The sequence below is a fragment of the Mytilus galloprovincialis genome, chromosome 8, assembly GCF_965363235.1.
Source record: "Mytilus galloprovincialis chromosome 8, xbMytGall1.hap1.1, whole genome shotgun sequence".
In the NCBI taxonomy this organism is placed as follows: domain Eukaryota; kingdom Metazoa; phylum Mollusca; class Bivalvia; order Mytilida; family Mytilidae; genus Mytilus; species Mytilus galloprovincialis.
Genome location: NC_134845.1, coordinates 30247457 through 30275439, shown reverse-complemented (window position 1 = coordinate 30275439; position 27983 = coordinate 30247457). Strand labels below are relative to the sequence as shown.

Sequence of the window (27983 nt, the reverse complement as noted above, 5' to 3'; positions counted from 1 at the left end):
TGTTTCGTAGTTTTTACACTATTCTATCATAAGATGATAAATGGATTATGCATTGAATATAAATATTATATCTGAAAATAATTTGACCCGTTTTAACAGTTCGATATAAATAATTCGAAACTAAAAGAAGTAAAATTGTAAACACGATGGCGGCTGCCGGTGTAGCTGCACCACAAACCGGCACACAAGACGACGAAGAATGGCTTTATGGGGGTAAAGTATTAGATTATAAATAAAGGCATAACTTAATGAATATGTTACTTTGCTTCAGGTTGTTTTTTAATGAGCAATTGCTGTTGCTAGAAATAGAAGTCTAATGCAACTTTTGTCACTCGGATTTTTATTTATTTTTATTATTAGACAAAACTTGGTACTCCATTTAATATAGCAGTCTATTATTTTTAGTATTTACCTTGACAACTTCATTAAATGATCTGTAAAATTCATATCGTAAATACCCTCATCGATCAGACGTCATGATTATGTAGACCAGTGCCAGTAATGGTTTCTAAAAACATGGTTGAATGTTTTATTTTCAAATGTACCTTATCACTATTTGTCCGCCAGTACTGGACATTACACATGCTTTGTATAAAAGTGACACCTAACATCCATGTATTCCAACATCAATCCGAATTCCGATAGCAAACAATCTTATTCGGAAGACTCTGTATAAAAGTGACACCTAACATCCACGTATTCCAACATCAATCCGATTTCCGATAGCAAACAATCTAGTTCGGAAGACTCCGTATACATACTATAAGTATTTTATTGTAATTATACTACAAAATATTGATCACATGATGCTAGTATTACTAGACTTGCAATTGCTTTAATTACATCAATCTTAAAAAAAGTGCATTCCTAAATTTAACAATGCATTAGTAAACATTGGGACCTACTAAAACAGGATGCAGTTTGCAACGAAATATTTTCAAGCAAACCAATAATAGCTTATAAAATGCATATAAGTATTGCAGATCTATTGACAACGACAAAATTAAAATAAATTGATATACATGTAGGTAAATCCCTGATGATGGCGGGCCTACAATGCTTAAACCCTTTCATAAATGTTATACATTTATCATTAGCATATAATACAAAAACCGCTGAAACATTAAATTAATGTCGGATTGATGTCGGACGAAAGGTCCCATATATACCAATCAAACACTTGAAAGTTCTAATTTCCAAAATTATCCATTTCATTATTAAATAAGATGACTTATCTTAGGAGCGAAAAAATCAACACCTCCATTCATACATTCGTAATTAAAAAAATTTTGTTTTGTTTTAGATGATAATAAAGAGTCACAAGAAAAAGCTAGTGGGTAAGCTATATGGCTATATATCTGTATATGAAATAAACATTATAAAATACTGATGCATCTCTTTAAAAGAACATTTTGTAGAAATACATTGAAATATAATAAGATTGAACATTGGTAAGATACCAATAAAACAACTCATAGAAGAATAACCTACAAATTCTTAGATTGATTGAAAGGGGTATTGTGGAAGTGCTAAATATTTATGATATTGCATAAAATTGAGAATGGAAATGGGGAATGTGTCAAAGAGACAACAACCCGACCAAATAAAAAACAACAGCAGAGGGTCACCAACAGGTCTTCAATGTAGCGAGAAATTCCCGCACCCGGAGGCGTCCTTCAGCTGGCCCCTAAACAAATATATTCTAGTCCAGTGATAATGAACGCCATACTAATTTCCAAATTGTACACAAGAAACTAAAATTAAGATAATACAAGACTAACAAAGGCCAGAGGCTCCTGACTTGGGACAGGCGCAAAAATGCGGCGGGGTTAAACATGTTTGTGAGATCTCAACCCTCCCCCTATACCTCTAACCATGTACATTTTATTAAGTAATTTGTCATATTATACATACTGTTTTCTTGTCAATTGAACTTATTTTGACAAAATTGAATTAAACTTACTGCTAATTAAGCAAAATATTATTTCACAATTCTTCTTTCATATTTTATTTTTTTGACAAAAACGTAGCTTACATGTATTAAGCCCCTTCAATTAATATCTAAGGAAATGAAAGTTTCTTATCTTCCTCAGTATATTGAGTCAGTTTTGGTCCGAGACCACAATTGTCGTCCCTTGATTTTCGTTGTTCACAAATATAGTCCCTAGTGCTGACAGTGGGTTACTTGCCATTAATTTTTATACCCCTTCCAAATTTATTTCTTCATGTGTAATGCCTCAAATTGCAAGAAGGGGGGTGAAATTACACTGTAAAAAAATTTGGGTCCTGAATTTTTAAGGAAAGTAGTGATTTGGTCCAGCTGAAAAAGGTTAAAAATTAACACTTCGGAAGCTGTCAAAAGATTTCAAGACGTTCTAAACATTAAATTGTCCATATTTTGAGTTTGAGAAAGCGCAGGTGGGATTTTTTTTAATTTTCATTTATGTTCTAAAAGAAATGCACTACGAAATAATTGTGGTCCCGGACCTTTTAGTTGAATAACGAATAATTTACAGCGCGATGCATATAAAATAATTACACATATATCTGAAATATCTTGAAATCTCTGCAGTTCTCTATTAATATTATTTTTTCATTTCTACCTTTGCAAACATTCTACATTGTACAAAATGTATATATATCATCCTACTGTTCTCTGGAACTCCATTTTTGAAATGCACTAGTCACATGCTAGTAAAGTATTTAAAAAAAAAATGTGTTATATTTGATATAACAGGGCTGCTGACCCACCTAAACACAGTAGATCTGACAGAAAGGATGACAGAGAAGCTGGAGAATTGGTAAGGTATCAAATATATTAATGATGGAAGACTTTTGCTTCCAAAATGATTTGTGCATGTGTACAAAAAAGAAATTCCATGTATATGAAACCATATATATATCAATACACAGTAAAGAATAAACTAGTTGGCAACAGCAAGTGAATTGAAAATTGAAGATGATAATTTGATGCATGTACAAAACTACGTAATGCATACTTTCTAATTGAGGTCTTTTTGAAAATCATTATTTAATTTTACATATTCTTGACACAAGGTACAAGGTATAAATTTTAGTGGGCTTTATTTAAGGTAGATCAAAGGTATAAGTTTCCCGAGATAGATTTTTTTTTAAACTTTGCTAAAATGAAGATTTTTTTATGCTCTTTCCAAAAATATAATACAAAGGATGGGTCATCGTGCTATTTTTCGAGCTGTGAGTTGTTGAAAATTGGCTAAATTTGCTTAAAATGATCATGCAAAAACACATTTTTGTGCATAAAAAGAAATCTATGAGATAGAATTTTGAAATAAATTGTGAGAAGGTAGGTTTTATAATATGTTTTCAGAAGATAAAAAGAAAAATGGTGTCACCAAACTTGTTTTCTTGCTACAAGTAAAAATTAAAAATTTCCATATCAGACCAGTTTATTTTTTTTACTAAAAGAGTTATCTCCCCTAAATGACTCAGTTGAAGAAAAAAAATGGTTCTAAAACACAAATGTTTGGTATTTGTTCAAATATTTTGGATAATGCAATAAATCAGCAAGTTTTCTTCATATAGATAAACAGTCTAACCAATAAAATTGCACATCTGTCTACAAATTTATAGATTTGGGCATATAACTAGACTGATTGTGTACTGCGATAGTACAATCCAAGATGGCGGTACACCATGAATCTACCTTAAATGGTTGAATTTTATAAACTTCATGTTTATAATAAAAAAGGTTCTGCAACGTTGTTATTTTAAAAAAATGTTTTCAAATCTTGGACAAGTTGAGCAAGTTCAGTTGTTTGACAGTGAACTTTATATTTTTTTCAAACTTTAAAAAATATCTTAAAATTTAATTTTACAGAGTGGAGAGGAGGAATCACAATCACAAGAAAAAGAAAATGCTGCAGAGCGTGAATCTGAAGATAGCGATGAGGATTCTGATGATGATGTTCAGGTCACGATTGGTGATATACAAACTTTTCCCATGAATGAGTAAGTCGGCTTTCATGGGCTACATATATATATATAGATATAAGAAGATATGGTATGAGTGCCAATGAGACAATTCTCCATCCAAGTCTCAATTGGTAAAAAGTAAACAACTATAGGGTAAAGTAAGGTCTTTTACGCAGAGCGGAACCTTGGCTCACACCAAACAGCAAGCTATAAAAGGCCCCAAAATAATATGTTGTACATATATTATAGAATCATCATTGATCAGATTACAATGTATTTTATTTGGTTAAAACATTATATCTAAAAATTCAAGGTGAAAATGTTATACTGTGAAATCATTGTTATAATTAAGCATACATGTGACAGAGTTGTCAAGCCACAACTGGAGATTTGGAATTTTTCAGCTGGATTTTTGGTCTCATAATTCAAGATAAAGTGATCAGCCATCATGCATAGTTGGAGTATCTCTGATTAAGCTACATTGTCAACTTTAGTACCACTATATATACTGAACATGCTTGTAACAGAAGGTGTTAAATTGATAGAGGTGTAGGCTTGCTGTTGGTAGCTGTCTCCATAAGTTTGGTCCAGTCATTAGGGCAACCATAGTCAGCTTTGCATGAAGTGTAGTAAGCATGGTCTTGACCCTTGGTACTGGATTTGCACCATTTGAAATCAGATCTCCAGGCAGAGTTGAATTTGGCTAGATACTTTGGTTTCTTTTATTTGCTGCTGGGGTATTTGGTGATAAACATGATAAAATACGGTTTGCATTTTGTCAAATTCTAAAATTTTAGAATAGTCCAAGACAACTATACTTATATAGGTATTCCATTGGCTTGGATAGAAAACAAGCCATAAATATCATATTTGAGTTGATTTCATTTTTATTGAGGTTCAGTAAATGTTCCATGTTTTCAATAGCATCAAATAAATCGTTGTTTATACAACTTGTCAATTTAATCCTTTGTCATTATTTCACTTTTAATCATCCAGGCTTGTGTCTTAAACTAGCTAGTTGTCACCAGGTAATTGCCTATTATCTTTGATTTATTGTTGTATATACAGTTTAATCCTAAACACCTCAGGCTGATTTTAACTATTTTACCTTTGACACAACAGGAAACTTCCGATTTTCTCGGACTTTTCCCATATCAATTTCGAGTTTCTCTGACTTTTTCTCAGTCCCTATCGATTTTGTAAACAAAAATATGTATTGAAAATTTTACGAGGTTGACATTTTCAAAAACGGAAGATTTCTTATTTTAACGGGAGGGACGGAAGAGGGTCTGAAAAGCGGGAGATTTTGGAAGAATCACATGTATGATTAAGATACTGTATTTTAAAGTGGACCCACCAAAAATTAGTTAACACCAAAAGAAATGAATCAACAGTAACATGTCAAATGGAAGGAGTCATTAACATTTTGTTGTCTAGTATATATTGTTATTGGACACAAAAAACAGTACTTTATAAAGATTCAGTCGAAGTGTCTGAATTTTCAATTCAAACTTTAAAAAATGAAACCAAGAAATATACAGAGTAATCTTTATTAACATATTGGTAATTACTATCTGCAAGTTTTTTTTTACTTCATTAATTATACTTTTTATCTTTTCAGTGCATCTAGAAATTTATTTAAGACACAAGGTGGATACCACAAGGCTGCTGGTAAGAATATAATATATATATGAAATTCTACAAACAGTAAAAATGAGATTTTATGTATGCATGGTATTTTAGTAGTGGAACTTTTTGTTGACAAAATCTTATCTTTTGAAAGAAATTTTCAGTTCTTGTTTTCTCAGATATTCAAAACTGTAATCATACCTCCGTGAAAATGAACTACATGTTTTAGAAAAATATTATACAATGGAGTTTCATATAAAGGTAGCAACCATCAATGCCGATTTATCAATGAATCGCAAACAACTAAATTCATACAACTGAACAACTATCACAACTGCCTAAAACTAGCTTGCTTGATATACTTGCTGATATAGTCATTTTAAAAATAGAAAAAATATTTTTAAGAGCACATTGAAAATGTAAACACATTGAAATCTATTTATAGGTGGAGCCATTAGAGCTATAACATCAACTGGAACAACCAAGGGAGTGGATGTAGAAGCAGTGGGGAGTATTAATGGTGTACCCACATATGACTTTGATCTAGATGGTATACAGGCTGAAGATAAACCATGGAGGAAACCAGGTCAGTCAAATTTATTTATTTGTACTAACTAGGAGTTTTAAAATTGACCTTCAATTCTTGAATAGAATTTTTCTCTGTTACTTAGCAATGCCCATATAGGCGAGTGATATGAGAGCCAAATTTACATTTTTAATGCACCTACCTAACACACGGCTAAATTATATATCACTGGGAAGCTAAGAATGTGTACTTTATAAATATCCCGGTCGTCAAAAGAAATTATGGTGCATTTTTTTTTTAAATCGAGGTCAAAGGTCATGGGTGCAATTTCAATTCACGGATACTTCCAGTAGAAAAATCGAGTCAAAACAAATGCAAAAACGAAACATTTTTATAGGAATACTGTATTATTGTTGGGAAAATATATTTCAATCACAGTATTAATTAATTTTGGTTGATTTTAACGGTAACGCATGTTACGTAATGTTTTCTCTCTGAGTCTTTGAAAATCAACCATTAAGTCACACAAATGTATCTGTAGTCGCCCTTGCATTATCTAAATCTTATAATACCTCCATATCATTTGATGCATGTATTTACAAACATATATCTGCAAATTTGATATATATAATTCGAAACAAAATATTTGAAGCATGGGGAAAATATAACATATGACGTATTTTTAATTGTTCAGAAAAGTCCCATGATGAGCTGTACATTAAAATTGAGGAAGCGTATGGTCTCCTGTTAGTTTTAAAGCCTGCCAACCGCTTCAAGATCAGACAACCATAGGGCAGATTTTTATATTATTGTAGTGCAATATGTTGAGTCTGGATCATACCGCAATTTCATTTACGTCACTAAATCAGATATGATAAGAGTACCAACTAACATTACTAAAATGAGTAAAGTGCTACTAGTATATTTATATCAACAAATTGACAATTTTAATATAAAACATCACAAGGAAAATATGATCACTCGTTGTACGTCAAATTGTGTTTGATTTTACTTTAGTCGGCCGCCGTGTATCTTGAGATATCTAATTAATCAAACAACACTTGACAAAGTAGTTTGTACTTTTTTTCTAGTGATGACGTTCGGCTACTATGGTATTACTTTTTTATGCCCCACCTACGATAGTAGAGGGGCATTATGTTTTCTGGTCTGTGCGTCCGTTCGTCCGTCTGTTCGTTCGTCCGTCTGTTCGTTCGTCCGTTCGTCCGTCTGTCCCGCTTCAGGTTAAAGTTTTTGGTCAAGGTAGTTTTTGATGAAGTTGAAGTCCAATCAACTTGCAACTTAGTATACATGTGCCCTATGATATGATCTTTCTAATTTAAATGCCAAATTATAGTTTTGACCCCAATTTTACGGTTCACTGAACATAGAAAATGATAGTGCAAATTTCAGGTTAAAGTTTTTGGTCAAGGTAGTTTTTGATGAAGTTGAAGTCCAATCAACTTGCAACTTGGTATACATGTTCCCTTTGATAAGATCATTCTAATTTTAATGCCAAATTAGAGAATTTATTCCAATTTCACGGTCCACTAAACATAGAAAATGATAGTGCGAGTGGGGCATCCGTGTACTGTGGACACATTCTTGTTTATATCTTGTTTCACCGCTTCAAACAGAGGATAAGGTTATCTTAATATTGAACCTTTTATTTGGCTTTATATGTTTAAATACCGTTAGCGTATAACCTAAAAGATCGAAACGTCGGATCAATGGGATGTTGGACCATTTAGGTGTCGGAATATTGCGATATCAGAATATTATAGTTTCATTTTAACTTGTAATCTCATCATTCTTATCGGTCAACATATCCATACAAAGACAACTTCCTTGGCATGGGCATATATCAGTACAGCAGAGGTTTTGCTCAAAGCGGACACAAGATCTACTATATACAGATTGAATTAAAAATTGGGAATGGACATGAAGGATTTGTCAAAGAGATACCAACCCGTTTAAAAAGCAGGCAACGGCCGAAGACCACCAATGGGTCATCAATGCAGCAAGAAGCTCCCAAACCCGGAGGCGTTCTTCAGCTGGCCCCCTAAACAAAAATGTACTGGTTTGAAATGATAATGGACGTCATACTAAGCTTCGAAATATACTCAAGAAATTAAAATAAAAAATCATACAAAACTAAGAAAGGCCAGAGGCTCCTGACTTAGGACAGGCGCAAAATTTCGACGGGGTTTAACATGTTTTTGGAAATCTCAACCCTCCCCCTATACCTAAACCAATGCGTAAACAGATCAAATCTTTTATTGTTTCTGTAGTTAGGTCGACATTATCTTGGATAAAATTTTGACCCCCAGAAGAAAAATAATGCCATGTAGAATGTATGCCCCATTTTCAATTTTTCTTATCTCCTGATCAGTCAAACTTGTTAATAATTATCAAAGGTGTCCATAAATTCGGTGCATTTGTAATGATAAGCCTAAATGAAAAAGAGTAAAATATTTATAAATAATATACGGTCTACTAAAGCCATACATCTAAGAACTTTGTCAATAGGAATATCGTATGCTTTATTAACTGCCGCAAATGCGCCATCATCCAAAAGACAATACAGAAATGTTTTTAAAGCAGGTGGCATAATTTCAATTGAATAATCCAGTGAAATGTTTTTAGATAATGGATATTCATCTGATTGGATTACAACTTTACCCTATATCTTCTTCCGTAAAATACTAGTAGCTGCATAAAGTGCTTGCAACCAGTTTCGCAGTCACTGCTCAGATCTTTAAATTTGACAGACTGTACCGGTATATCACAGTAATTTTAAACGGGTAATTTTCCGCCATTACGGCATAAGACAAAATTATAGAGCTACTGTATACAATATTGGATGTACCTTGGCCTTGTTGAGGCTGTATACATGTATCTATAAATTGACCATATATTTTTAGTTTTTGTTGAAGCTGATAATATGTTGTGTAGTTTTCTCGGCGGAGATCCTCGGGCAGAAATTAAGCCCGGTTAACTGATCAAGTAATTAAAGTTGTCAACCAGAATACTTCTTTGTGTACAGGCACGTCATCTTTAATCGTTGAAATGTTAGTAAAAGCTGTTTTGTGTTCAGAATTAGATAGCTCTTTACTTTCTGATTTCAAATTTTGTAGCAAATATTTAGCGATGCAAGCTCGATGGTATAAATATTTAATAGTATAATTATCATGAGTTATTTTGTAAATCAGATCATTGTAGGGGATATATGTAGTAACACTCAATACAGCTTGAGTTTGCTCCTCAGAGGATACCTTATGAAGTTGTGTAACTTGCTTATAGGCTTTATACTTTATATTTGCAAAATATACAAACCGAGACAAATCAGAATGAGTTGTAGATCTTCTGCCCTCGTTGATATATTAGAAGAGACTGGTCGGTAGAATTGGTACAGTCATGTAGTACAAAGTCATTGTACAGACAAAACAGAAGATGATAGGTTGTGCTTACTTTTGAAATATTTATAGCTACTCTTATGATATTTTGTATTTTCAAATGGGATGTTTTCATTTTTATGCCCCACCTACGATAGTAGAGGGGCATTATGTTTTCTGGTCTGTGCGTCCGTTCGTTCGTTCGTTCGTCCGTCCGTCTGTTCGTTCGTTCGTCCGTTCGTTCGTCCGTCTGTCCCGCTTCAGGTTAAAGTTTTTGGTCGAGGTAGTTTTTGATGAAGTTGAAGTCCAATCGACTTCAAACTTGGTACACATGTTCCCTATGATATGATCTTTCTAATTTTAATGCCAAATAAGAGATTTCACCCCAATTTCACGGTCCACTGAACATAGAAAATGATAGTGCGAGTGGGGCATTCGTGTACTGAGGACACATTCTTGTTTTCATATTCATCGACCAGTCTTCTGTAAACTTCATCTTTTCGTTTTCCCCCTGCGGCAATACAACTGTATCTTCATTTAAGTGTTTAACTACATAGTTTCTATGTAGTAAATACATGACAGACTATACATCTGTGTCAATCAATGGATAATTTTTGCTTTTTAGCATAGAAAGGGTTTCATTGTGAACTGGACTGTGAAAATTTGACACGACTCGGAAGATTTTCTACAATTTTCCGATACGATTCCTTATTTAGAAAGGGGTGAATTCTACAGAACTCAAAAACTATGTTTTACTTTGATTTGATCTTAATTTCTGACGATTTTATATCTATTTAAGCTACTTTGAAGTTAAAGATAGAAAAAGAACCGTTTAAATATGATTTATCGTACTCTAATAGCACTATTAAGTACACGGATATCGACTAATATATTCAGTAAAAAAACGATAACGAAATAGATAAGGGATTCTGGAAACTATAGTGATTTTACCCAACATCATAAAATTACAGAAATTCGTGATTTTAAGAAATGTTGAGATAAAGTCTTGACTTTGAATGAAAAAACGATAACTGGTGAGTAATTTGGTGTGTTCTAAAACGGATAGAGTGCAAAAGCATTTAATAAAAATTTAATTGTAGATCCGAAAAGGTCAGGATTATGAAAAATTTTCGTACAAAATGTCAAATATTTAGAAGGAATGCAAAAGCATGCGGACTTACAGTTGTAAATATTGTTTTTCATTATTTTAAGAATCTATTTCACTTAATTATTCTGTCTAAAAGAAGAGATACGACTAATTTCCTTTGCTTGAAAAACATGTCATAATTTTATAATTTTCAACTAATTTCTGAAATAAACGTTAATTTTACAAAAACTGCACCGTTTGATTTTGTGACAACCGGGCAAAAATCAAAGTTAAATCATTATTCTTTCATTTAAAAAAGAAATTAGCCGTGTGTTAGGTGCATTAAAGTCCTTAACTAGACGTCTTTTTCAAATATTACACTCGCCTAATAGGTCAACAATAAAAGCAACAAAAAAAAAAGAATTCACAGTATTCTCACATCAAAAAATATCTACAATAATATCAATCAAAATATACTTAACTGTTAAAAGTATGCAATTATAAATAACAAATCAAAAAGCATTATTCTATATGATGTAAACCAATTACAGAAATGGATGCTTTACTAAAGGATTTACAATTTCAAAGGGTTGTTACTGAAATCACAATGGATATAAACTTAATCATAGTGCAAATCCTAAATTAACTAAGTTGTATAAATACAATGTTTATTTTCTTATTAGGGGCTGACATAACTGATTATTTTAACTATGGGTTTAATGAAGATACGTGGAGACAATACTGTGATAGACAAAGAAGAATGAGGTCAGAAGCTGGATCCATGGGCGGAAGGACTTATGTAAGAACAAACATTTTATAATTTAGATGGTTTATTTTTAAACTGAATAAATTAAAATAATTTGCATTTTGACATAGAGTTTCAAGATTAGAACCTGTACAATAGATTTAACAATTAAAAAAATACAGTAGTTATAATTATTTGTTTTACTCGGACCACCTAGAAAAATATACCAAATCTTGTATGTATAATTTCATTATAAGGGGCCAAATAGTAGCTTTCTTATATTTATTGTGCAACAATTTTATAATAAATTGATTGGACTAGGGCTTATTTGTACATTGAGGAACAAAAAGTTATGTGTAGTAATGTGTATGTATTATTATTTCAGGCACCTGTACGACCCATTGGAGATCCAAAGAAAGATCTACTAGGTAATTGGATTTGATCAATTATGACCCATATGGTTATAAAAAAAGATTTTGAACAGATATATCATGTTAAGGAGAGGTATTTGCGAAAAATACCAGTCGAGAGAATGTTAAATTTCACGAGCCGTAAGGCGAGGGAAATTCATTCTCAAGACTGGTATTTTTCGCAAATACCCCTCAATAACATGATATATCTGTTTAATTACACCGAATGTTAATGTACTAAAACGCATTGATGATCATGACGTTACAAGCGTCCAGTCGGATAGAGTATTTTTTGGCTAATTACACCTTATGTAAGAATCCGGGGTTTTGATTGGTTGATAGCCAGTGTATTTTTCACCAATTTACTGTTATCAAATGAATATCGTTCATTTTTAACGCCGCCGGGGTATTTGCTAAAAGGATATGCCTTTTTTACCCTCTCTGCCGTGGTATTTGCCAAAAAATACTCTATCCGACTGGACGCTTGTAACGTCACGATCATCAATGCGTTTTAGTACATTAACATTCGGTGTAATTAAACAGATATATCATGTTATTGAGGGGTATTTGCGAAAAATACCAGTCTTGAGAATGAATTTCCCTCTCCTTACGGCTCGTGAAATTTAACATTCTCTCGACTGGTATTTTTCGCAAATACCCCTCCTTAACATGATATATCTGTTCAAAATACCACGGCAGAGAGGGTAAAAAAGGCATATCCTTTTAGCAAATACCCCGGCGGCGTTAAAAATGAACGATATTCATTTGATAACAGTAAATTGGTGAAAAATACACTGACTATTAACCAATCAAAACCCCGGATTCTTACATAAGGTGTAATTAGGGGTATAAGTATACTAGAAGATATCTGGCCAAAAAATTATTAGACAATTGTGTTAACTGTATTATATGTAGTAACAAGGATTCAGAATGATATGTAAAATTCAGGAAAGCATTTGTAAGGTTATTACTAAAAATGATTTTTATATAGTGAATAAGATTATAAGTTTTTAATATTAATTTTTAATATTATAGTTAATATTATAGGAAATTTGAAAACTGCAGTTGTGTTGAATACAAATAAACCAATATATACTATCTCATCCATTAAAAAATTTTCATGTAGTTGTTTCATTTTATGATATTAAGATAGGCCTATGTATGATTTTTATGTACATATATATAACCATGCTCCATAAAAATTTGTTGTATAAAATTGTTGTTTTTAGGTGATTCAGTAAGATCTGTTCCTGTTCTTGAGAACAGGAAGCCAGTCACTACAAGAAAAATTGCTGGTACCATTGATGTAATAGGGAGTACAGCTAGAGATTCAAGGCGACCAGATAATACAGGAGATCCTATTCCGACTACAGGGTAAATAAGTTTTATGTTTGTCTTCATTGTAAATGACCATATGTTGTATAAGAGAGAAGTAAACCACTACAGATTTTCTTCATTTTACACAGATTTTGAATGCAAATATGGACCACACAATTTCATGGTGTACAAAATTTAAACATACAACATATGCACAGCTAATATACATTTGTAAATCTTAAAGACCTTAGGTAAGCATATATTAAAAGATCGAAAACCATGTTTTGTCTTTTAGGAAATCTTATGCAACAGACCCAACAGCAGGAATGCCTGGCTTGCCACCAGGGATACCACCTCCAGATTATTCAGTGCCACCTCCTGGATTGCCACCACCTGGATATCCTCCTCCTGGTAAGTTTCAATGAATCAATACTAAAGGATGAAGAAGATGAAATCCAAGATAATTGGTACCCAACAAATATTAATTAACCAACAGTATAGTGTAAATAATTTTTTTTAATGTCTTTTTTCTCATCTGCAAAATTGTTATGTTTGTTTTCTGGTACACAAATTGCAAGGATTGTGGTTAAAACAATAGGAAACAAATATTTGTGATCATCTGCCACAGATACTCAATAACAGTCTACCAAATCATGATGGCATTACTAAAACATTTATAGATGTTTTCAACTTTACCATTTTCAAAGAACCTGTTGATATATGATACAATCCACTTACATTTTTATTTGAAAATTTTGTAAATGATATAGGTTTTCTTGTCTAAATGTGTTTGTTTATTACATTTTAAGGTGTTCCATTTTCCAGTGTTCCACCTCCTGGGGCCATACCTGGCTATGAACGTAAGTATATATTTCATTTTTCAACAAAAATTCAACTTATCTACTTTTAAAATGTTTAAACTATAGAGAAAATGAAATAACCAAATATTATAACTTCTGCAAGAAATGATTTAATAAACCTGATTGTATTACAAAGATACAAATATCAATAAAAGTTGTAGTATTCTATTAACTGGACCAGGTTGAGGATGAATTACATAATAGTGGCATATGTTTTTTTCTCAGAAAATAAGTGATACAATTTTAAATTTATCAAAATCACCAATTTTAAGGCATGAATTTGAAAGTTGTCTATTGAGCTGTTATTTTCATTATAGTCCGGTTAAATTGACACTTAGTATATAGATATAAGAAGATGGTATGAGTGTCAACTCTCCATTTAAGTCACAATTTGTAAGAACTACTTTGAATATAGTCTCAAAAATGAAAAATATAAAAATAAAGAAGATTGAATATCTTGATAAAAATAACTTTTTCTTTGTTTCAGATTACTACCCACCACCAGCAACAAGGTTTGTTTATTAAACATGTTGATGGAGGAGCATGAATATTAACTCGTAGTTAACATTTACTTTAATTTAACTATAATGTAGTCATGGTAGTGATACATATACCAACAATAACAATTTCAAATGTATTTATGTGCTTGGAACATTTATTTGCATAGTTTAGATTAACTTTGCTTGTATAGTTCCACTTTTTTTTTTAATGTTGCCTGCCTTTCAGAGTTGACATATATGGATCACAGTCTTTTAATTATGAATTTTGAGCCCATTCATCAGAAAGTATCAAAATTTGCTTTTTCCTTTAAAGAACTATGAGCGGGATTATAGCATTTACATCCTTCCTCCCATACATTTTAGTAGGTTCTTATATACTATGATTGAAAGTAATTTGATTCAGATAACATTTTGATGAAAAGTCAGGTAATAAAATATTGCATCAGTTCTAATTACTTTTTTATGCCTCACCTATGTTTTTGATCTGCATCTGTTCATCTGTCTAATTAATTCAGGTTAAAGTTTTTGGTCAAGGTAGTTTTTGATGAAGGTCAAATCCAGTCAACTTGAAACCTAGTTCACATGTTGTTCCCTATGATATGGTCATGATATGTTAATGCCAAATACGAGTTTTTACCCCAATTTTAAGGTCCACTGAACATAGAAAATGATAATGAATAGAAAGGTGGTTTGGCCTGGGAATCTGTGTAATATGAACACCTTCTTGATAATGATAAATTAGAGTTTTTAATGTTGTTAAAGAGAGATGCAAATATATAACTAATTTCTATGAACAACTCAACTTTAAACTTGCACAGGAAATAGAGTTTTGTTCCTTCTATATTAGTTTCTAATTTCCAAGAATGTGTTTCAAGGTTAACATTAAAGGCAGGCAAAAACAGATCTTTCAGGATGGAGGACTCATATCTATGTTTATTAAATTGCTTACTAATAAATTAACTCACAAGTTATATAGGTTTTCATATTATTAAAAATAAACACATTGTTTATACTAACAAAACTCTGCATAATGTATATACTGGTGAGAGGGCTTGCAAACTTACTTATTATATTTACCTTACAGAAAGTCTCGAAGGTGAGATACATGTTTTATTTTTTAGCGATACTCAAAAAAAGATAAAACATTTTTGCATTTTCAAAGAAAGGAAGCAAATAATCAAATAAATCATTGATAATGAACACTTTTAAGCTATATAATAGGAATGAAATCCTTTATGTGATGGTTGCATGTGTAGTAATGTATGTTGGGACAAGGTATTCATGACTTGCAATAAGTTATCACTATGTAAATAATCAGTGTCACATTTTAGACAAGTAAATATTCTTAAATATGTTTGATGTTTTATGAAGCTGAATAGGTAGCTTAAGTTTTGTTTAGATGAACTATTTTTATTATGCTCTCTTGCCTAGTTGTGGGGGCATTAAGTGTTACCCTTGTCTGTCCTGTCCCTAGGGTACATTCTTGAAATTGGTTTCTGTTCTCTAACTTTAGATTGCCTCAACCAAATGTTACACAATTGAAATACAGTGCTTATTACCACAAAACACAAGATCAAATTTGAAATTTGGTGATGTCACTTTTACCATTTATGAGTTGTGCCCCTTTAAATATTATAACCATAAATATTGCTGAATTTTTCGTTTCTGTTTTTAACTTGAGTTTGTCACAACCAAATGTTATGAATCTTACACACATTGCTTAGAACCACAAAACACAGATCAAGTTTGAATATGACTTATGAAAAAAAAGAACAACTAAATGTTGACATTCAATACAGTTAAACTGCATAATAAAATCATGAAAAAATTGTTACTTATACAATAATTGGTTAGAGGATGCATGTTACATTAGCATACACCTATATGCCTAATTTGCTTAGTGGAGAACAGTTGAAACCTAGCATATTTCAAAGTTGTTAGTTATAACGTTGGTGTAGGTTATTTAAAACTCGGAATGTATACCGTATTTGCTTGTCAGTATATGTACTATGACAGCGCCTTAAATTATTGAAACATTTAACTTATCAATTCAATATCCTTGTTAAAGAATTACTTTAGTAATCTGCATATTCCTATAAAAGAAAACATCCAGTATTAAAATGACAGTTATAATGATACTTCCTAATATATAATATATAGTATAAAATGTAACGGAAAATCTTATGCATCATAAGAATTATATGTTAGCTTAATTTATGTATAGAATCATTATTAGGTCTTTACTTAACCTTGACCTTATTTGCATGGATCATTGATAATGTTATGTTTTTGTGATACATGTCATAGGATCTTGATTTTAAAGGCTTAGAACATAAAATTCCCTTAAAAATTGTAAAGCAGACACAACATTTCAGCCTATGAACTCTTGTAATTGTTATGTCTCATATACAAGTACTAGTTTAAATCTAAACCTAAGCAGTATATCAATTAAATAATGATGCAGGTGCCTTTTGCCAGTGATTCCAGACAGATTATTTGTCAAAACCTTAATGGATATTTGAAGTTACGTCTGATGAGAACACAGATATTAACCATTATTCCAACTTACAGTTACATAAAGGGAGTGAAGTGTCAAAATGCATAACAGATTCTAGTGAAAATAAAAAAAACTCGTTTATGGTATATAGATTTTTCCTTATGTACATGTAGTACCGTATGTTAAAAGCTTGATGCTATTTCCTAAACTAGTTTTGAGGCAATCCACTTTTAAAGTTCAGAACTTACTGTCTTTAAGGAACATACTTATTCACAAATATTTTATTTAACATCTGAACCATACCTTTTGTATTTACAGATTGGATGAAAGAGGATCTAGTTATTATGATTCACAGGCATATGGGGCAGCTTATAATGATTCACATTCAGCTTGGGATAGCAGGTAATATATTGTTTTAAAGTATATAAAATATCATCTGATTCTTATACAAGTAACACATTGTTTTAGTGGTAAGTTACTATATATAGCATATGAATTGATTCAGTTAAAGATCATTTTGCTGATGATTTTTTGTGATTTACAATCAAATTTCTTCTTATATATTCCATAAAAGGATACATTAACCTGGTATTCATTTTTCAGAGTTTTACTCTTAAAAATTACTTTGAATAACTAGCATGTATTTTGATACTCTTATGCTTGCAATTTTTCACAGTGAAAAACACAAAAATTGAGGGATACATATTAATTTTGATATATTGAAAAGAAAGATAATGGTAAAATACAGGAACAACTGGGGATCAAGCTTAGCTTCAATTCATTCCAGCTTGAATGATTTTTGACTGAATGAAAATGTATACTAAATAATCAAGAACTTTGTATTTTTGCACACTAATATTTAAGTATTGCACATTTTGTGGTAAATGTAAGACTGCTCACAATTAGAAATAACATTTTATAAGTTTTGTCTGAAGCCCCTTTTCTGCATTTACCTTCAGGAATGCTCAATATTAAAAAAAAGAATAAACTTACAGCTTTTACATTAATGCTAGCAAGACAAATCTTTGTTTGGCTTGCTTGCTTTGCTTGTATCAATGTTTGCTCAAGCATGGCAATTAAGATAGGCGGGGCTTCAGCTTGTATACATCATACTTAAATTTTATTGGACGTTATGTAGGAGGTTAAGGACACTAAATTTTAAAACATCACAGGATGACAAATATAAAGCGCAATCGTAGAAATGGAAGTAAAAAAAAATGTATTTTTTTTTTCTCGAAGATATGCATTTTCATCATCCAACTTAAAAGACTGTCGTCAAGTACTTTTAGTAAAACAAAATAGCTATTCGAACACACCTACTCTGATTTTGCGATTCATTACATAGGTATTTCATTTGACCCATATATTTCATCTTTTAGTACTGTGATTTTGTTATGTTATAAAGTCAACTTTGCTATATAAAAATGATAGAATCTGAAGCGAGATGATGTATCTAATATTCTTGCTTTGTACGTTTTCAAGACAAAATATTCATCTCAAACACACCTTAACATAAGAAGGTGAACTCGCTTTTCTAATAAAAGGGATAAATTAAGTAGGGTGGAAATGACTTAATTCATCCCGTTTATTTATTATGTCCATTGTTATTGAATATTGCGCACATTGGATTAATTTTTGCTTGTAAACTTTCAAACTGATTATTCTTTGTTTATAGAGAAGGCGATAAATGCTTTCTGTAATGTTTACTATAGTAACAAACAAACAAACAAACAAACAAATATTTTATTTGCCAATCACGGCGCCCAGAATGAGCAGAATAATTATAATATAATTTTCAAACATAATGTAAAGTAAATTCAAAATAGGTTAAACAAAGTACATAATATGATTGATTTTGATTTAGTTGATTGATATAATATTAAAGAAAATGAAGTAGGCAATTTGTAAATAATAAACATATATAATACAATATGACCAATAGTCTGTTATTCTGGTCCCTTTATTGGACAGCACACCTCGTAGTATATACTAATAATTTATCAAATGTAAAAGAAATAACTTATGTAAATGCATATTTGATCATACATAATTTTATATAGAGAAATCTAATTTAATATTGTATTTCTGTTTATATTTAAAACCTCTAATAACTGACAAATTATTATCAAAATGTTTTTATCTTCATTTCCCATTAGCCAAATAAAAAGAGATTTGTTATCAAGTTTTGAAATATTTTTATTTTTACTATATATTTTGCTTAGAAAGGGATTTCTAACATTATCCAGAGTTTTACATGTTAAAAGAAAATGCATCTCATCTTCTATTTCCTCATTACAGAGTTTGCATATTCTATTTTCTAGTTTAATATTAAAATAACGACCTTTTTCTATTTCAAGTTTGTGAGCTCCAATTCTAAATCTTGTTAAAAACATTTGCATAAGTTTTCAATTTATCTATTACATAGTTAAGCAGAACAATTAGATATCGAGTCGAAGTCATGGTTATCTATCAAGTTGGATGAAGAAAATGCATAACCTCCGATTTTTTTTAAATTACCACGGACGGAGAACATTTCAATCTATAAGTTCAGTTATTTCCGTGTCTGCCCTTCCGATTATGTGACTCAAGAAAAAAAATCAAAAAATTGGTAACAATTGTATCAAAAAGAGAAAATCGAGTGCACCTTCTTATGTTATTGTGTGTTTGAGATGAATATTTTGTCTTGAAAACGTACAAAGCAAGAACATTTGATACATCATCTCGCTTCAGATTCTATCATTTTAATTTATATAGCAAAGCTACAGGTTGTAGGGTCAAATGAAATACCTATGTAATGAATTACAAAATCAGAGTAGGTGTGTTCGAAAAGCTATTTTGTTTTACTAAAAGTACTTGACGACAGTATTTTAAGTTTGATGGTGAAAATGCATATCTTCGAGAGAAAAAAATCTTTTTTTGGCTTCCATTTCTACGATTGCGCTTTATATTTGTCATCCTGTGATGTTTTAAAATTGAGTGTCCTTAACCTCAAACATAACGTCCAATAAAATTAAAGTATGATGTATACAAGCTGAAGCCCCGCCTATCTTAATTGCCATGCTTGAGCAAACATTGATACAAACAAAGCAAGCAAGCCAAACAAAGATTTGTCTTGCTAGCATTAATGTAAAAGCTGTAAAAGACACCTATAAATAAGTGAGGAGTTACAACTTACAGTTTTTAGGTACAGTCTCTTTTGTTTCAACATGTTTAAATATTATTCTTCATTAGATAATTGAAAAAATATAGAACTTTACACACATTTTCCTAAAAACATTATTTTAATTTTTGAGCAGAAAGAAAAAGTAAGTAATTAGTAATTACCAATGATTTTAAGCCTGTTATGTCTCTGTAGAACCTTGACATATTGTTGTCAAATATGTGCATGATGGGAAACAACAATTTAAACTTCCCTTAAAACAGTGTAAAAGTGGTGTTGGTTACATGTAGCTCCTAAAACCATATATTGCCTATGTCAGCTATTTTACAGCATTGCTTTATATAATTGGGTATGGTGGTGTGTAGTCTGTCATGTCTTTCTTTGTTCATGTAATTATGAATACATATTTATTTTCAGATAAAAAAAAATGAATTTAAATATTTATGTTGAAAGATAAATGATAGAGAGAATAAAATTTAATATCTTTTCTAATATTTAAAATTGAAGCAAACATAGATAACTTTAAGCCCTCAAAGGAACTGATTTCAACTCGGATTTATGATCTTTGGAGCCTAGCTATTCCATCACAAATTTGTTAAGTATTTGAATGAAATATGTGTAATTTAAGAAATAATTCAACGCTCAGGATAAAATTTGAATATCACGGCCCAGGCCATGTGTAAATTTCCAACAATCTATGGCTTACATGAATTATTTCGATTCTAATAGGACAAATACGGTCATTAAAAAACTGAAGCGATGGTAGGTATGCTGTGTGTGTGGCTGTTCTTTTTTTACTCCCGGTTCGATAAAGCTCAAATATTCATAAAATCTGTAGCATGTATGGATTGTTTAGTGAATAACCGCTAGAAAAAAATCTGTTTAATTCTTTAAATTCACAAACCCAACAATTGCCATTTTTAATTTACATGTTTTTCTCGTAAGCTACCGTCAAATCCAAAGTTGACATTTTGTAACTAAGGAGCCGCCATGTTGACTTGCTAAAATCAGTAAATATGCGAAAAATGCAATAGAATAGAAAATAAAACAAAACCTACCTTACAAATCAATTTTAATACAATATTATACGAATTTCGATGGTTCACTTTTCAGAAAACGTTCAACTGTAGCGTTTTCATTTGTATGACGTCATGTTTTGAAATGACTTAAATGCGTCAAAAACATTAAAAGACTTTCGCGGAATTTTATTTTATTTTTATTTTGTTGATTTCTCCGAGCTCTTGTGCATTACTTCTTTTTATTATGCATCCAAATTAGAATAAGTTATTTTGTCTTTTTTAACTGCATGCAATTTAGAAAATAAAATAAAATCGGCAAATGGTTTACAAATAGGTTCCAATACATGTGGATTTACGTGGGAAGTATATTGTAACAGCCATTATTATGTATATCTCTGAGTCTGCGCTTAGTATAGATATATGGAGAATTTTATCACGGTGTTGTTTACAAAGCGAAAGAAGCACGTCATTTTAGAATGGACATTAAGCAAAGAACAGTCAATCAATTCATGGCAAATGGATGGTTTTGTTTTTTCCTTGCCTAAATAGTCATCCACTCCAGTTTATGATCATAAGGGACGAATGAAAACAAAACTATGTGTGTCTAAACTTTCTCCAGATCAATCTTGTGGTAACTTGTTAGGCTTGTGATACAGGTTGATAGCATTTCTATGATGTGATTTATGATGCAATTTGTAAGGCAGCAATTTGTGTTGATAAAACCATGAATAATCGTAATTATTTCCTTATTTGGTGTATGAGCTAGATGAATATATGTAAAGGTATTTAATAACTTTTATTGTAAGATAAACAACTACAAAAAAGTACATTTAGAAAGTAGATTTTTTTTTAATTTTTGACAATGACATGAAAAATAACAGATTGATCGATATCTTGACAAAACATTACTTACCTAAATTTTTTTACATATCTCTTTTACCACCACAATAAACAAAAGAAAAAAAAGACACAATGTGACCTCTATATTGTAATAGAAGTCATTACACTTTTGTATCTAGGGCAGAAAAACTGTTTCAAATCAAGAGATATTGTTTCCAAACTAAGTGACCAAAATAATGTAACTCAAGGTGGTGACAAAACAGTTGCTTGTTGCTTAATTTCCATTCAGAAATAGTCATGAATACACACTTTCAGTCCTTCTTAAAGTTTAATTCCTGTATAATTTTATTATTCATTTGGGAAAACAAGAGAACATTTGTAATTTTTGATATCCTATGTTTTCATTTGACTTAAGTTGAATGTAGACAGTTGACAATGTTTAACTGCTGTGTTACATGTGAATTACTTTCAAATGATCAATTTCAAGCAATTTTTATTGCATACTGTAGAAAACTGCAAGGGAGATAGTTCTTTTCCGTAATAGTTAACATACCACTCATTTGGTAGAATAGATCAGAAAATTAATAAAGGAAAATCATTATATTTATAACTTCCATTTTTAGGTACAGATGGCATGAAATGCAATCAAAACCTTATGGGGACTGACTTGATATCTTAATGTTCCAAGGCTTATCACTTCCTTTTTTAATACACAAAATATAGTGCATTGATCATAACATTCTATACATTCTATCCATGAACATTTCCAGAAATTTATCAATGTAATGTATGCTCAGATATTCAAGGCACAAAATGATGTTACACTTGTCAAGAAAATTACATAACTTTTGCAAGGTGCAGGAATCTAATAGCTGTTCTAAAAATAGAATGATGTCATTGTTAAAATCATCTTTGAAAATTTGGAGTTATCTTCCTTTGGCTATAATTGCTCTTAAGGTGGCTCGGGCCTATTCGAAGTTTCTAAAGTCAGAAGTGCCGTATTTTTTGTTATTTTAATCTTTACCGAAAGTGAATCAAATTGGTCGAAAAAAAATAGGGAGTCACGCCCCATTTAAGCTCAAAATTTTACTTTTAAACAGGTATGTAAAAGGGATAATTTTTCAATGAAATAATAGGGAAAATAGAGGTGTTGACATATTTTTATCGGAATATCAATAAAACGCTATAAGACACTTGGTCCAAAACTGTAATATGAAAAGCTAAAATATAGCTTCAGAGAATGAGCAAATAAAAAACATAGGTCACTGATAAGGAAAAAAAAATATTTTGCCTTAAAACTAAAATTTTGGCGGGAAAATGGTGAAAATGGGTGAAATGTCATTTTGACCCTTTAAAAGATACGGATAATAACGAAAATATTCTATTAGTCACATAACTACAATGATTTTTAAAAAATTATATTGAATTTACGACAATTACTTTTCTAATATTCATGCGTGAAATTATACGCAGTCGAATAGTCCCAAGCCACCTTAAATCAACTACAACTAATGCAATAATGAATTTTACTTCCCACTGATAAATTGATGCAATCTTTACCGTTCAGTGCACTTTAATTTGCAGTTAAGTTTTGTGATTGAAATTATTGAGGTTTTTTTCAGAGGTGCTGGTTACAGATGGGAATCTGGTCGTGAAAGAAGCCCAGCTAGGTCAGAGTCAGATTTCAGCAGGTAATTTAGTATAAATTTGTGAATAGCATACAAATATGTGTTTTGAGTGAATGCTTTTTTTATGCACATTTCTTACTTTGTTTGAATCATAACAGTCAAAGTATGGTTAACTATTCTTGTTGATTTGGGGAAGAAAACCCACTTTATATATATTGATCAGTGTAAATGAATTGCTGCAGATTGTTTTTGCGACTAATCCATTGTAACATATGTGAGGTTCTTAGGGAATATCTGTGGAAAGATGAAGAAAATAATCCCTGAGAGGACGACTTAAACTAATGCACGATCATGTTCAGTAACAAATACCTTTGATAATTAATATATTTAAAATACTTAATATTTCAAAGGGGGAACATATTATTTAAAAGCAATAATGAGAAAAACTCATACCGTATAGCAAGTTGTAAATCCTGGATGACAAAATTCAATAGACAAGACCAACAGCCTGATTATTTTTGTGAAAAGATAATAACATAGTATTTGAAAATACCAAACTCTGCATTGACAAAAGATTGTAAACTGCATGTTTTCAATTTTTATTACTTAAACATTCAAACAGACATCAATAGAAATCTTAAATTTTAATTTCATATTTCAACATAAAATTAGCCCAAATAAGGTCATTACAAAATACTTTCCTTTCTCAATGCAATGAACTGCATGTTTTTATAGTACATGTAATGTGTAAAACATGTATTTGTAGCAATGGGTTTACATTGATCATTTTAATTCATTAACCTATTTTATGTGGACTCCTAAGTGTATTTACTTTTTCTGTTTCTTTTATTTAATGAATAATATCTATTATCTTTCAACTTGGCAATAGCATACTGATATAGTTTGAAATTATACTGCAAATATTTTTTGAAAATATTAATAACAACCTTATCTTTTGTATTGACTTTTCACTGTTTCATTAAATGATGTTACTCTGTAACAAGATGCCAAAATCAGAACAATATTATGCCATTGCTTGGGTATCTATTGAATAGGATATAACTTAAAATCAAAACATTGGGATGTATGTTTTCAAAATTAATAACCAGAATACATTTGATTTTGAAAATGTGAATTATTGTGGTTTATTTGAAAACTTGAAATTTCAAGCCAGCCAAGATAGTTATTAAAGCTATATGTAGAAATCTTTTTTTTTGTGTTCAAAGTTACTTTACCATGTGTACTGTGAAGTTATTTATTTTCATTGATACCAATTTTCTTGCATTGAGACATAAAAAATTATATCCATGGATATTTGATTTCAAAGTGTGGATCCAAGCCTTAATAAATATATACTTTGTTCAATATTTGAATTTGGGGTTCTTCTTTACTTACAATATCAACAAAATATGGTATCTCATGAATAATTATGAATCCATAGTATACATTAAGTAAATTGTGGGTTTGATGGTGATAAAATGTCCATGATATGCATGCTTATGAATGTATTACAATATCGATTGGATTCAACAAGATAACAACTCTCTATGATTGCAGTTCAGGAAGTGAGAGAGATTTCAGATACAGAGATCGGAGATACGATAGAGATCGGGACCGTGATAGGGACAGGTAATTGTTTAATCCTCTTTTGGAATAGTCTTTAGGAAAGGGCACCTGCTATCAGGACTTAATTGATCTGCATTTCAGAAATGTTGGGCAAAATACTTGTGATGAAGTCAAAATTATAGCTTTTGTTAAGATATTGTAAACATTTCAGTTACAAAAAATAACAAATTAATAAGTTATGTATTTTGATTTTGTTTTCAAGGATTCATCACTAATTTTATTTTCTCACTTAATGCTTTCATGGCTAATGAAATGGTTACTGCTTCAAAGTATTTACATATAAATAAAACTAGTGGTGTAATTGAAATCAAGTCACTGCTTTTGGCTCCTGCAACAAGTATATTCTAGGCCTGGAAACATCATGCATTGAAAGACTATGGGATTTCATATTAGAAATTACAAGAATACTTGATTTATTTCTAGGACTATTAGAGACAGAGACCGTTACAGCAATAGAGACCGTGAAAGGGATAGAGACCGTGATAGGGATAGGGACCGTGATAGAGAAAGGGACAGGGACCGTGACAGGGATAGGGACAGATACAAAGAAAGAGACACATCAAGAACTAGAGAAGGTTCTAAAGATGTCAGGATTAAGGAAGAAAAACATCATAAATCAAGTAGAAGGTTAGTTTAGTTTAATTGTTAAGAAAATGAAGAAAAATTAATATATTTGCGTTTTGATTATTTAGATTGTTGTTAACATGGTAAACAAAATCAGATTACAACAATTACACAGATATTTTAAAGTGTTTCAGATAGAAACACAAATTTGTAACAAAAAATGTTATGCATATAATTGTTATCATTAGTAAACTAAAATATCATAAATAAAACTGTTAGATAATGACATTTTCCTAAAAATAAACAGAAGAGGGTTAGTAATAGAATAAATTACAATAGTTGCATCTCATCTGACTATATCATGTCACCAGTTAAATTGGAGGAGGAAGCTAGAGTAACAGGAGAAATTCCTGTAAGACCTTAGACCGAATAACAGGCAATCCAAGGCAAACTAGATAGGAAATTGAACTTACTTTGCGTCAAGAGTGGTATTACCTTATTGCTTATTTACAGTTGTTTCCCATTTAATTGATGTTTTTTGAGATTTTGATTTTGCCATTTGATAAAGGATTTTTTCGTCTTTGAATTTTCCTTGGAGTATGGTATTTTTGGTATTTTACTTTTTGTTAGCATTGTAGATGAATTACTTTAACCACTCCACAACCAAGGCCCCTTTAGGAATAGGAAGTTTACAGTTTCACTTTCATATTCATTTCAAGACAAAGACAAACAGAAAAACAATAGTACACAAGACAAAACATAAAAACCTAAAGAATAAGCAACATGAACCCCACTTTCAAGAAATTTTTTTTTTAAATTGTTAAATTCATACAATGTTTGAAATATAAAGTAAGATATTTTTAGTACATTAGATTGTATTTTTTATTTACAGGAAAAAAGATGATGAAGATTCTGACCACCATAAAACTAAACATAAAAAGAAGAAGATTAAGAAAGAGAAGGATGATGATGATCAGTATCCTCCCACTCTTACCCAGGAGATGCCGCAAATTAAATCAGAACCTTCATCATGATCTTCATTGTCTTAAGTCATTGTGTCATCTTGTCATCTCAATAATAAATGATGTATATATAATTCTGTCAATTGAGCAATTTTAGAGATAAAAGCAAAAAGCATTTACTGCAGTTTTGATATGATGAAAGAAGGGCTAAAGATACCAATGGGACATTCAAACTCATAGATCGAAAATAAACTGACAACAATATGGCTTAAAAAGAACACAATAGTACACAAGACACAACATAGAAAACTAGACTAAGCAACAGGAACGCCATCAAAGTTTCTGGTGTGGAATATTATTAAAATCATTTGAAAGGTAAAATATTGGAAATTTGTTTGTTAGGAATAGAGAAAACATTGTTACATTGGTTACAACAGCTTGGCAGTGTTACTAGAGAAAACTAATATAATCAATAGAATGGAAAGAAAACATTACAATAACAGATCTTCCATGCAATATTAAGGTGGTACCTAACACTACAGGGAGATAAATCTGTAAAATAAGCAGAACGTTTTAATGACGTTGTGTTTTTAAGGGAATATTAAGCTTCTCAATGATCAAAATAAGTGTTTGTCAAACTGCTATATAACCAGTGTAATTTTTCTGATTAAACGGTTGGTTCAATTTTTTTGATTTTTTTGATATTTTTGTTAAAGGGTCAAAGTAAATAATTTGTCAAAATTTTAAGAAAATTAAACGAACCAAATTAATTTCAGTTCAGGTGTTAGGTACCACCTTAAACTAGACATTTTAAAAAACAAGTCTATCTAAAAAAAAACAACCCAGCTGTATTACATTTAACTTAAAGGGATAATTCGCGATTTTTCACTTTTCATCTTATTATGTTCATAATACCATTAAAAAACAAATTCAGCAAGTTTTATTTTGATATGAAAAGTAATAAAGAAGAAAATTGGGAATTATTAATTTTATTTCTTCAAACTTCCTGACTTATGTGACGTAGTTTAAGTCTTTTAGCATGCCTGGAGTGAAATTAATCTCATTTAAGTCTTGTTTATTAACCATCTAATAACGCTATTTAAAGCGCATCGACGACTTTTGGTGTAGCTATTAACCAACGAAAAGTAAGTGATAGCCATGCAACTTTTAAAATTAGATTGTAGGATTTATGTGTGGATTTTTTTATACGAATTTTAGTAATTAAAGTAAATAATACAATAGAACATTTTTATGATTTTTTTCTTCA

General features: G+C 30.8%; 1 protein-coding gene across 2 annotated transcripts; it reads left to right on the top strand.

Moving 5' to 3' along the window:
* The first annotated feature begins 95 nt into the window (after positions 1–95).
* On the top strand, positions 96–26850 carry LOC143085523 (uncharacterized). 2 transcript variants are annotated; one of them, XM_076261909.1, is made up of 17 exons: positions 97–213; positions 1304–1337; positions 2738–2801; positions 3860–3990; positions 5576–5625; positions 6029–6169; positions 11272–11387; positions 11719–11761; positions 12973–13117; positions 13356–13471; positions 13870–13920; positions 14408–14432; positions 17236–17319; positions 23559–23627; positions 25122–25193; positions 25614–25817; positions 26647–26850. In XM_076261909.1, the coding sequence occupies exons 1-17, from the start codon at positions 147–149 to the stop codon at positions 26786–26788; spliced, it is 1554 nt and encodes a 517-aa protein (XP_076118024.1). In that variant the 5' UTR covers positions 97–146; the 3' UTR covers positions 26789–26850. The 2 variants fall into 2 exon arrangements, with proteins under 2 accessions (XP_076118025.1, XP_076118024.1); XM_076261910.1 differs by lacking the exon at positions 25122–25193 and having other exon boundaries at positions 96–213.
* Positions 26851–27983: the final 1133 nt, after the last annotated feature.

What these genes read in the sequence shown, in the direction of transcription:
- LOC143085523 (XM_076261909.1), top strand. Translation starts at nt 147, where the DNA reads ATGGCGGCTGCCGGTGTAGCTGCACCACAAACCGGCACACAAGACGAC. An exon ending in CCATGGGCGGAAGGACTTAT is followed by an intron (nt 11,388 to 11,718) that starts GTAAGAACAAAC and finishes TTATTATTTCAG; the next exon opens with GCACCTGTACGACCCATTGG. An exon ending in TCCAAAGAAAGATCTACTAG is followed by an intron (nt 11,762 to 12,972) that starts GTAATTGGATTT and finishes TGTTGTTTTTAG; the next exon opens with GTGATTCAGTAAGATCTGTT.